The 12,209-nt window shown below is 57.1% G+C and overlaps 1 protein-coding gene across 2 annotated transcripts in view; it reads right to left on the reverse strand.

The window, feature by feature from the left end:
* SPADH (spermadhesin family member) overlaps positions 1-12,209 on the reverse strand; it is a 33,373-nt gene that overhangs the window by 17,450 nt on the left and 3,714 nt on the right. For both annotated transcript variants that reach the window (XM_017348629.3, XM_008270622.4), the window contains exons 3-9: positions 11,243-11,378; positions 9,186-9,376; positions 6,471-6,606; positions 5,369-5,556; positions 3,157-3,186; positions 2,149-2,284; positions 83-270 (exon numbers count right to left, since the gene is read on the reverse strand). In XM_017348629.3, coding sequence (XP_017204118.2) covers positions 83-270; positions 2,149-2,284; positions 3,157-3,186; positions 5,369-5,556; positions 6,471-6,606; positions 9,186-9,376; positions 11,243-11,378 — 1,005 coding nt within the window. The remainder of the gene's footprint in view (positions 1-82; positions 271-2,148; positions 2,285-3,156; positions 3,187-5,368; positions 5,557-6,470; positions 6,607-9,185; positions 9,377-11,242; positions 11,379-12,209) is intronic.

Here is a 12,209-nt window from a genome sequence, read left to right on the forward strand (position 1 = left end):
ATGAACAGTCCCACAAATAGCCCCAAAGCCAGCCTAGGGAGGGCAAGGGCATTGGCAGACCCCCACCCCCCCCAACACCTACCTTTCAGATCACTGTGGTAGTATGCATCGAAGAATGTGGGTGAGTAGTTGGAAGTGCTGTTGTATATGACGGTCATGGTGTTGGAAGACGAGAGATAGGCGAGAGACGAGCCCGTACAAGCTGTCCCCAGGGAAACGGACCCTGGATATCCATCCAGAATTTCCACCCTCTCCTGCTTACAATCCAGTCTGGGGGTGAGCAGGAAAAGTCAGCATCAGCATTCGGAATCGCCCTGCCTCCCCGAGGGCCTGACTCCAGGTCACTCCAGTTCAGGCCTGGGCCCTGCAGGGGCAGGGACTGACAAGTGGGGAAAGATTCTCGGTTCTGAACAGGCACCATCCAAGCCCAGGTTCCCCTGAGCATTTTCTTGTCCACCATGGCCTCAGGGGGCTCCCAAGCCTCCTTGAAATCCCCGCTTGGGGTCTGGAGTCCCACCCAGGACGTTAATCCAGGTATGCATTGTGTTTCGGGACCCAAAGCATCAACAGTAGCAACTCCACAATGCGTTTCTTCAGCCATGGTCTTGGGTCAGGATGCAAGGATCCCACAGGGGCTTGTGGATGCCACTCCCTGGAGACGGCTCGGAGGTGGGGACCTGCCACCAGGGCACACAGCTTCCTGTCAACCAGCCTGAGTCCTTCCTCGGTGCCAGGGACAGTAAGACCTGAGATCAATCTTTGGGCAGGACAAAGGGACAAATAGGGACCTATTCAGAGCTGTCTGTTCCTCTTGACACCAGGAGAAATGGTGACACAGGAAACACCTGACTCTATCCCTCATCCTTTCCTTAAACCTGTCTCCCCCTGGTCTCCTTCCAGAATTATCCATCCATCCCTTTCCAGCATCCTCAGGCACAGTACAAGTCTGTCCAAGCACTACTTTGGAGGCAGCCGTCTTTAAGGAGTCGCATTGCTGGTTTCTCAATACCACAGTGGAACACCTGTGGAGAGACACTAATGAAGGGAGCAGATTTCTCTTCACTCCTGGTTTTGCAGCTCCACAGTCCACGATCAGACAGGACCCGCTAGCTCACCCACCTGGTGAGGCTAGGGGACGGTGGGTGGGAGCCAGGATGTTGGAATCATGGCTGAGCCCAACTTGGCTTTGATTAAGAGTTCTCTGGCAAGAACCTACCTTCTAAGGGCCTACTGCCAATGGCCTCAGGATCTCCACTCGGCCCACCTCCCGAGCACCATAATTAGATCAAGCTTCCACGTTCCCAGCAACACCAAAAACCATGACTTCGGGAGGTGTCCCAAAAAAGGAGGTGCCGTTCATCCACAGAGCGTCTGCATATTAGTAGTGGCCCCAACTCACAGCTGGTACATGGTGGGCAGGGCCTTAGTCACACAGGTTCTATCACCCTTCCCTGTGGGCCGTGTGTAGCTTGGTCTAGAATTGATGGCAATGCGGCTCCCACGTTAAAGTCGGCGGAGACTGCCCTGGGTGTCAACGTGTTAACTCACTGCGCATTCTCAATACTTCTGCAGCTTGGTCGCTGCATCCCTCATTCACTCAAAAAACTTATCTGGAACCCTCGAGCCAGGGCTTCCCCTCCGGTAGACACAAAGGAAGACACAATGCAACGTGGTGCTATCGTTCACCTAGGAACGTTCTGGGGGGTCTGATGGGATACAAAGGAGTGTGGCAGAGATCCAGGGTCCACAGAGGAGGAGACGCAGCAGGGCCATGAGCCGCTCAGAGAAGAAACCAAGCAGAGGGTGGAGGGCAGGGTTGGGGAAGGGTGAAGGACACATCCAGGCAGACCGCGTGCTATGAGCCAGCATCTGGCATTTGCAAAAAAAAATTGTGTTGTGGCTCAGCCCAGAGAGAAGAACCAGATGGGAGAAGGGGTTAGGAGGGAGGTAGGATCCAGAGTCCACACGCAGGGTTTTGTGAAGCGAACTTGACCCAGACGGCAGGAGCCAACAAGCGGTGTGCGGCAGGGAGTGAGGGAGTTTTGTCTGAGGCCCCTGGGGTTGGGTGGAGGGAGAACCGCCAGGATGTCCAGGCAGAGTCCTCCCCCAAACCACAGCGTCACGCAGAAAATCACCCCAGACACTCACCTGAGCAGAGGAAACGACAGGTGCACGAGGTATGACGGCTGCACGCGGATGATCCAGACACACCCTCTCTGGCCCCTGGCGTGCTTGACCAGCCTTCCTGAAGAACGTGTGAAGAGACCCACACACTGGGCAGGCCCTGCAACCGGGGAACAGGGAATTGTGGGGCTCTGAGGCCACTTCGGAGGGGAGGGGACTCTCCATTCCTGGGGCATGTGCTGGTTAATTCTCCTGCCTTCCAGGTCCTCTCGGGAAAACAGATGGCCTCGTAGCCACTGTCCCAGACAAAGCTGCCTTCTTTCACACACTTGGAGACTCCCGGTGCCTAGAGCCATTTGCAGTATCTCTTTTAGACCAGTGCGCAGTAGCAGAAATCTACCACCCCTCACTTCTTTATCATTCAGCCTGCTGCCCCAGTTGTGAGCAGAGTGTGGAAACCCACTCCATAGGCACGGTTCTGCCTCCCTGAAGTCTTTTCCCAGGACGGGCCAGAGACAGGGCAAACAGACGGGTCCCCCGTCCCAAGACAAGCCTAAGCCCTCCGTGAAACAAGGACTGCTTGAGCACAAGCTCTGCCCAGGGGCACCCGAGGCTCTGGGGGATGGGGAGGAACACGCAGGACCCAGGGAGCTCCCCTTTGCCAGTCGCCCAGGCTGCACCTGGCAGCCCTCGCCACTGGGAATCAACGGATTTTTCATCAACAGGCACCTGCATCCCATGGGGACTCCTCTCCCCTCCGACTGCCTCTTCTTGCATCGCTCTCACGTCTCCCATCCCTGCCTAGGGGCTGAGAAGACAGGCAGGTGTGAGGGCCTCCCGGGGCTGTGCAGGAGTCACCAGTGGGGTGTGGATGAGGACCAAGGAGGGGATTCCTAAGAGGACGGGGAGAGGGGCCCCCAGACACAGTGGAGCCTGAAGTCGGCACAGCCTATCTGGGCGCCAGGAGCATCAATTTCCAGGTGAGGCTCAGTCTGGGGTAAAGCAAAGGTGAGATGATCACGCCCAGTTTACCTCCTGCCCTTGCTTGTAGCTCATCTGGCTCTGAAAAGACACAAAGAGAAAAATAACATGAGAACAGGACAAGGAGCGCTGTGAGGAGGAGCCGGGGTGTGGAGGGGCGGAGCTGAGCACACGGAGGAGGTGGCGGCGCCGTCCCCAGCCGTGGGAGCTGTCCCTGGTCACTTAAGGGACGTCCCCAGCCCTGGGAGCTGTCCCTGGTCACTTAGGGGACGTCCCCAGCCCTGGGAGCTGTCCCTGGTCACTTAGGGGATGTCCCCAGCCCTGGGAGCTGTCCCTGGTCAGTTAGGGGACGTCCCAGTCCTGGGAGCTGTCCTAGGGCTGCAGGGCTGGGCACACCGTGGCATTCGGTCACCTCCACTCTGACCTGAACGCTGCCTGTTATAAATCCTGTAAAGGGACCAGGGAGCAACCTGATGTTTGCAGAAATCAACTGAACAAATATCCCACTAAGGGGAAAGGCGTTCTCTTAATTTACAAAATGTTCATCATTTCAGAGACTTCGGTTCAACCAGGCCTTGGAGCCAAGGGCCATTAATGCAATCAGCCAACCTCCCCGCGTGGGTGAGTGGGTCTGGGACAGGACGTGGCACCATGAGCACAGTGCATCATCAACGTAAGGCCCTCACGGACAGTGAGCCCGAATGGCTGCACACAAGTTATTCTCTCTTGAGGCCTCGGGTCACTCCCGGTTAAGTGGACATAATAATGCTACCCACACAGAGTGAAATTGGGCAAATCCTCCTTGTAGTACCTAGAACACAATAAAGGCTGAATCAATATTACCTGGTGGTTTGAAACCATTATCATGCATCCATGTCTAGCCCCGATTTATAAATGGCCACATCGTGGCTGAAAGAAGAGAAAGGACAAACCCACAGCCAAACGGCAAGCCACGGGTGCCCCCGCACTGACCGCTCTCCCTCCCTGTTTCACACTAACGAAGCGACCATCAGAGAGCCTGTTCTGTTCAAGACACAAACAGCGCTTGCTTGAGAATCCCAGAATCTGGCATGGGAAAGCCCTGCCAACGCTGCAAGGTCATCGGGCCCACCCCGGGCAGCCTGACCACGGGCTGGACTCGTCTGCCGAGAAACGGTTCAAGCCGCAGCCCTCAGGCAAGGAAGAAGTGTGCAACCACAGCCCAAACCCACAGGTTTCACATCCAAGAACCCTCCCCTGAGCGGCCACAGGCTGACCAACAGCACTGACCCTCCGAGCCCATGGCACAACCTCCCCCAAGACCACTTTTGTCCCTTAAAAATCCTCCTGGTAACTTGCAGAGTGTGTGTGAGCGGCGGAGGGACCTCTGGAGTGAAGAGGTCCGCGCCATCCACCCCCCAAGATTGCCAGCCTCTTGAATAAACCTCATCTGCGGTGGCCTTGGCTGTCCAGCGCAAGCAGCCCGGGCCGCGTTCTGACCAGGCTCAGAGCAGAACAGAGCCAGCTCCCTGTCATTTCTATCTCTCTGTTCTTTTCAGCCAGGATTTAACTGGACTCTGCCTTTTTAAAGATTATTATTTATTTAGAGGCAGAAAGAGGGCTCTCCCATCTACTGTTCCACTCCCCAAATGCTCACAGTGGCCCCGAGCTGGGCAGAGGCCATGCTGGAAGGCAATCTTGATCTCCCACGTGAACGGCAGGAATCCAGTCACGTGGGCCATCACTGCTGTGTGTCAGGGTGTGCGTCAGCGAGAAGCTGGAATGCGAAGCTGGGCCAGGTATCAACCTGCACCCATGTGGGACACTGGCCGGTGCCTGCCCCAGGGTGGCAGATAGCAGGGAAATACGCCAAGTTCCAGGTGTCCTTTCAGGCAGTTAGGTGATTGATAACAACCCTGCCATCTGCTAATTGGCTGTTGCCAGGAGAGTTCATCACAAGGGGAGTTTTATTTTCTTTTGTAGGAGCTTTTGGCTTAGGATTCAGGGCCTGGTCAGGTCCGAGTTACGAGATGGAGGCCTAGTCTACAATAGCTGCACCTTGATCCAGGCTCAGGTCTCCCGGTCCCCACCGCTGTCTGGGATTGGAGAGACCCTGGCTGTGGCTACTTCTAGAGAGCGAGTGTGTCACACTCCTCACACTCAGTGGTGGTTCAAAGGACTTTGGCACCTCTGCTCTAGCAGCCACACAAACAACCTGAGCCCATCACACCGCGTGGCCGTGCGTGCAGGGAAAGAGCCTCAGCAGGACCCCAGCGCCCCCTACCTGCTGATACACTGGAGTACAGCGCTTCAAAGGGTGTGGGCTGCCGGCTGGGGATTCTGGTGTACTTGACCGTCACGACGTTGGAGGTAGACTGGTAGAGGAGAGCCGAGCCCTGACAGATCTTCCCGAGGGACTCAGAGAGCACAAACCCATCCAGGATTTCCACATGCTCATCTGGACAGGTGAGGCTGTCGGCAGAAGCAAAGCAATGGGCGTTGGGACTGTCCTCTCTCCAGCGGAGGCCTCCGACCCCCGTCCCCTGATGCCAGGCACCGGACCACACCAGCTTCATCCGTGGAGAGTGCAAAGGTGGGAACCAGGGGAGGGACGTACTGCTAACATTGCGAAGCCATCGGGCCCACCCCGATCACAGCAGGACCCTCCTGTCACCTGCGCTATAGGTGCCCTGCCCGTGGCTCTGGGTCTCCAGCACAGGAATTTAAATCTGAGGCACCAGCTGCTTCTCAGGTTCCATGAGAGTCCAGCAAGGGCATGTGTCACTGCTGAAGGTCAGACATGAGTGTGTGGCCACCGCTCCCTGGTTCCTGCCTCTCCCTCGTTGGCAGATGGGGTGGGACAGGAGATGGGGCAGCTGGTCCAAGCTTGGCCTCCCTGGCCCAGGGCATAGGGAGAGGGCCCTCATCTCCAACTACAGGAAGTACTGCCCACCCAGACCGAGCAATCCTGGGCGGTCTCCCCCTTCCTCTATGCACCCGCTACCACCCACCTCATCTCCCACCTCTCCACCTCTCTTGGTTCCCATCAAGCCTCCCACTTCCAGCACAGAGCCAGGCAGAGGGGCGGGGTGAGGCGAGGCAGAGCCGCTACAGCCTGCTGTGTCCAGAAATCTCCGTGCGTGTGGCTCAGCAGAGAGGGAGGCCAGAGGGCGGACGTGGTCGGGAGGGAAGGGAGATCAGAAATGGCACGGAGGGTTCCATACAGGCAAAGGCTCAGGGGCTAAACTCGACCAGACGGCACGAGCCACTGCAGGATTTCAGGAAAGAGTTCAGTTGTGGTTTCCATGGCACAAACAGGCGTAAACGGGGAGGGGCTCGGAGAGACTGCCCCTGGGAAACCACAGCAGCCTCCGCGAGGCACTCACCCGAGGGCGGGGAGCTGCAGGCGGATCCTCTGCATTGGCTGCACCAGGATGTTCCAGACACAGGAGGAGCTGGGGCTGGGGCTGTTGGAGAGCTTGCCTGTGGGGTCTGTGAGGACGCCGCCGCAAGTGTCAGCCCCTGCAACCAGGAGAGAGCGCTGGGGGGCCGCCCGTCACGCCTCCGTCTCCATCTCCATCACCACCCTGGACGGACCGCACCCGACACAGGAGGTGCTGTACCATCAAAGGGCTTCGTCCGTGAACTGCTGAGCCTGTGCCCGGCACCTTCTCACCACCAGGTAGCCTGTGCCCGGCACCTTCTCGCCACCAGGTAACCAATCTGTCACCAGGCACCTGCACTTGGAGGAAGCCCCCCTCCCCTGCCACCGCCTCCTCCCGCCACTCCCGCCCCCCTTCCTGCAACGCTCCCCTTTCTGACCCTGAGGAAGGAGCAGCCCCTCAGCTCTGCAGACTCCAGGCGGTCCCTGGGGTCCTGGGACTCGGGCGCTGGGGAGGGGCAGCTTCTGACCTTGCCTAGAGAGGCTGGGGGGACGGGGTGGGGGCAGGGGGGGCTCCCTGGGCTGCAGAGGGTGGGGGGAGGAGCAGGTGGGAAGCCCCGAATGGGGGCGGATTCCAGGACTGACCACGCTTACATTGACCGTCAGGCCCAGGAAGCAGGAGCCCCTGATGCTGAAGTCCCACCCAAAAACGCAGGCGCATGAGCAGAAAGGAGGCCATGACACTGCCCACATCCTCCCTCTGTCTGTCCCAGTGGGCAGAGAAAACTACACAGGAACAAATGAAGCAGGCCAGCGCCACGGCTCACTTGGCTAATCCTCCGCCTTGCGGTGCTGGCACACCGGGTTCTAGTCCCGGTTGGGGCACCGGTTCTGTCCCGGTTGCCCCTCTTCCAGGCCAGCTCTCTGCTGTGGCCCGGGAGTGCAGTGGAGGATGGCCCAAGTGCTTGGGCCCTGCACCCACATGGGAGACCAGGAGAAGCACCTGGCTCCTGCCTTCGGATCAGCGCAGTGCGCCGGCCGCAGCGGCCATTTAGGGGGTGAACCAATAGAAAAGGAAGACCTTTCTCTCTGTCTCTCTGTCTCACTGTCTAACTCTGCCTGTCAAAAAAAAAAAAAAAAAAAGAAGAAGAAGAAGAAGAAGAAGAAAAAAAAAAAAAAGAAACAAATGAAGCCCACGCGGCTGATGGGTCCAGGCAGAAGGATGGACGAGGCGTGCTGTGAGGGGGAGCTTGAGCGTGAACGGACGGAGCTGAGCGGAGAGGGGAGGTGGCCTCGCTGCCCCAGCCCAGCTCACAGGGACGGGCAGGAGGAAGGCGCTGCTCCCAGCACTCATGGCCAAGCTCCTTCACGGCTGGCTCCTTCTTTCTCCGATTCTGATCGACGTGAGACTGCAGAACGCGGCAGGCCCGGTCAGCAACGACAGCTGTGGCAGGGAGACCGCCCTACCCTGCACTGCCTGCGACTTCCAACCCTGAGCTCTGAGATCCTGTGTCCCAGGAAACCTCGGGCCCCTGGCGACCCAGGCCGGCCGGCTTCTCCCTGCTCTGGGCATTTCTCGTTGTAAACTCTGCGTTGCCCTCACGGCCTGTTTCACATCAGAGCAGATTCCTTGAGCAGCGCGTTCTTGTGAGGAGAAATCAGCTGCATAATTCATGGATTCTCAGGATCTCAGGGACTCGGCTGCAAGAGCCCTGCAAGAGTCAGGTGGATCCCGTGGCGACGTGGCTCAGGACACGGTGCCGCGACTCAGCACCAGGTGCCCTGGGTGACAGTCCTACTCGGCACTACAGCTCAATGGCTTTGGACAACTCACCCTCCCTAAGCCTTGGCTCTCTCATCCATAAACAGGAGCTCGTAATCCCAACCACAGAGTTCTTTTCCAGATGAAATGAGCTATCATGCCTGAGGTTCACAATGTAGCACCTTGAACATGGTAAGCACCTATTCTATACTTACATATAGAATATATGGATCACATACACTAGAATACACTAGAAAGTGCTGAAAGGATCATAATAAAATTAATAAGGAGAGGGCCAGTGCTGTGGCGTAGTGGGTAAGGCCACCGCCACAGTACTGGCATCCCATGTGCATGCTGGTTCGAGTCCCGGCTGCTCCACTTCTGATTAAGCTCTCTGCTATGGCCTGGGAAAGCAGTAGAAGATGGCCCAAGTCCTTGGGCCCCTGCACCCACGTGGGAGACCTAGAAGAAGCTCCTGGCTCCTGGCTTCGGATCAGCCCAGCTCTGGCCGTTGAAGCCAATTGGGGAGTGACTCAGCGGAGGGAAGACCTCTCTCTCTCTCTCTCTCTCTCTCTCTGCCTCTCCTTCTCTCTCTGTGTAACTCTGTCTTTCAAATAAATAAATAAATAAATCTTTTTAAAAAATTAGTAAGGAGAAAGATCATGTATTTTGAGAAACATATGACCCATCATCAAAACGACTGGTATGATTTAGAAAATAGTTTTTATATCGGTTCTACCCATTTGAAAGACGTGCAGAAACGCTGGGCTAGAAGCCACGCAGGTGTACGTGAGGGCCCCTGGGTCAGGCTCCCTCTTCCTCGCCCGGAGGCAGCCCAGGAGGAGGCTGCCTCTCCTCTGTTCCAGCAGTCCCACGCGCAGCCTCTGCCCAGCCTGCCGCACCGCCAGGCTTGGGTGGGGAAGGGGACCGCCAGCGGCTCCCCCATCCAACACCTACCTCCCTGGGGATCGCCATAGTAATATATCTCGAAGAACGAGGGCGTTTGGTCGGCTTCTCTGGAGTACTTAATGGTTATGATGTTGGAGGAGGAGCGGTAGCTGAGAGCTACGCCTCTACAGATATTCTCGTAGGAGGGAGATGTCAGAGACCCGTCCAAGATTTCCAGCTTCTCTCTCTCACAGGTGAGGCTGTGCGGGCAGAGGCGAAGTGGGGCGTCAGTGTTTGAAATCACCCTCCCTCCAGCCTGGAGCTGCCCTCGCTCTGTGGCTGGGCGCCGGATCCCCGGCTTCCAGTCACGACACACAAGGCCTGGTGCAGACCAGAGAGGGAAAAGCTGGGAGTTCTTTCTTGGAGCAGCCCCAGCCCCGGGACACCTCCCGGCTCACCTCCCGGCTCTTTGGAACACCTTCCTCTCTCCCGGGCCTGCAGGTGGGCTCAGCTGGGCCTCAGAACCCCAGAGCGTCACAATACAGCCAGCAGCAGAGCTCTCCAGGATGCGAGGACTCAGACCTAAGCGTGTGGAAGCTGCTCCCTGCTCTCACCTGCTCCTCGTCTGCCAGTCGGGGCCCCAGCCACTCACGCTCATCCTGTCTCAGGGCAGAGCAGAGAGGGGCCTACGTCTCGACCTGCTATGTAGGCACCATGCACAGGGACCATCATGCTTCTGGGCGGTCTCCCCACCTCTCTCTCTCTCTCTCTCTCTCTCTCTCTCTCAACCTGATCTCCCACCCCTCTTGCTCATCTAGAACCCCGCACATGTCACGTTGACAGGAGAAGGGCCAGAACCTCTCTAGGGCAGTGAGGGGTGGTCCCGCCAGGCCCCCGATGACTCCGTGTTGCCCTTGGCCCAGCCTGAGTCCTTCCTTGGCAGGGCCAACAACCATCTGGGGAAAGTGCAAGAGGACAAGACGGGGAGGTGTTCAGCCCCGCAGAGAGGGTGACGCGGTGAACGCTGGGACATCCTTCGGGGAGAAAGCTAAGCCCTGTGCTGGAAGCAGCATCTCTCAGGCGTCCTCCACCCCGCAGGGCCCTTAGACACCATCGCAGGCCCGGGAGGAGAGAGGCCTGCATCACACCGGTTCTGGCACCTGTGTCAGTCCCTGCTGTGGGCCCCGTGTGGCTTGGACTGGGATTGGTGGAAATGTGGCGCCTAGGTTAAAACCTGTGAAAATGTACTCGGGTAGAAACACCTTAAATTCTTAATAACTTAGAGCTGGGGGCCGGTGCTGTGGCACAGCGGGTAAAGTCCCAGCCTGCTGCAGTGCCGGCATCCCATATGGATGCCAGGTTCTAGTCCCGGCTGCTCCACTTCCAATCCAGCTCTGCTGTGGCCTGGAAAAGCCGTGGAAGATGGCCTAAGTCTTGGGTCCCTGCACCCACGTGGGAGACCCAGAAGAAACTCCTGGCACCACCGTTGCAGCCATTTGTAGAGTGAACCAGCAAATAGAACATCTATTTCTCTCTCTCCCTCTCTCTTTCTGCCTCTCTGTAACTGTGCCTTTCAAATAATGAATCAATTTTTTAAAAAACACCTCGGAAGTGCTTCATGTGGCTTTATCATCTTATTCATTCATTCACTCGACAAACAATCTTTGGGCTGCAGAGGTGGATTCCTATTCCAGTAAACCCGGAGGGCGTGAGGGCGTGAGGGCACGGCACTGGCACACTTCCCCCTACGCCCTGGCCCAATACACAGGGAGGGAGGGAGAGACCCGCCCATCTGGAAGAACCCACCCAGGAGCCGAGCAGGACAAGGCGGGCTGCCAGGGCCCGGGTGTGCAGAAAACTCGGGGTGCTGTGGCTCAGCCCAGAGAGGGGTCCCTGGGTAGAAGGACTGGGGCGGGGGAGGGATCTGGGCGCGAGGTTAGGAGGGGCTCACAAGCATGACAAGGAGGTTAAACCTCCTCCAGAAAGTGTGGTTCAGCAGGGAATGAGAGTGGAGGCGCCATGTGGTTTAGGGGCCCATGATGGGGGCACCTGGAAGAGACCGGGACAGACTCCTTTCTAGAAGCTACAGCGGCGGCAGCGAGGGGCACTCACAGCCTCGCACTCACTTGAGAACGGGCACTGTCAGGAGAACCTGGTGGCCGGGGGTCACCTGCACGGTCCAGGTACACTCGGCGTCCGGCCCGGTGTAGCTGAGGATCCTGCCCCAGGGCTCTGTGATGTAACCCCCGCAGCCGGTGATGTCTGCCGAGCGGGACAAGAGAAAGAGGAGCACCGGGCAAAGGGCAGCAGCGCCACCCACCGCCCAACTTCAGCTGCACCAAGGACCTGGCCCCAGGACCCACCCAGGCCGGGCTGCATTGTTTTAATCTTTTTCAGCTTTTTTAAAGAGATCCATACCCCTTTTGAATACAATTTGTTTTCAGCGATTGGAAATTGAAGGCATTTAAGGACTGCTCACCAAAACAATTTTTTTAAATGATTTTTGAAAATTTTTAGTTTTGAAATGTTATAATTTGTTTTAACATTTTCCCACATTCACTTCAAATGTAGACATTAGAGGACCAGCGTTGGGCGCAGTGGGGTAAGATACCACCTGCAGCGTGGGCATTCCCATATGGGCACCAAGTTCAAGTCCCGGCTGCTCCACTTGCTATCCAGCTCCCTGCTAATGTGCTGGGAAAGCAGCAGCAGATGGCCCCGGTGCTAGGGCCCCTGCACCCATACGGGACACCTGGGTGGAGCTCTGGGCTCTTAGCTTCAACCCAGCCCAGCCCAGGCTATGATGGTCATTTGAGGAGTAAACCAGCAGATGGAAGATTCTCTCTCTCTCTCTTTCTCTAACTCTGCCTTTCAAATAAATAAATAAATCTTAAGGAAAAAACAAATGTAGACTTTGTATACATGCACGTGTCTACTTTTCTTCTTAACAGAGATGTGAACCTCTGTAAGTGTTTGCCAACTGACATGACACCCAACCCACTGCCGGGTCTGGCACAAAACGTTGCACAGTGGTAGGATCTGTGTGTCTCAAACTCGCTTCCAGGAAGATGCTTAGTGTTCCCACCGCAGAGA

Source organism: Oryctolagus cuniculus, chromosome 15, assembly GCF_964237555.1.
Source record: "Oryctolagus cuniculus chromosome 15, mOryCun1.1, whole genome shotgun sequence".
In the NCBI taxonomy this organism is placed as follows: domain Eukaryota; kingdom Metazoa; phylum Chordata; class Mammalia; order Lagomorpha; family Leporidae; genus Oryctolagus; species Oryctolagus cuniculus.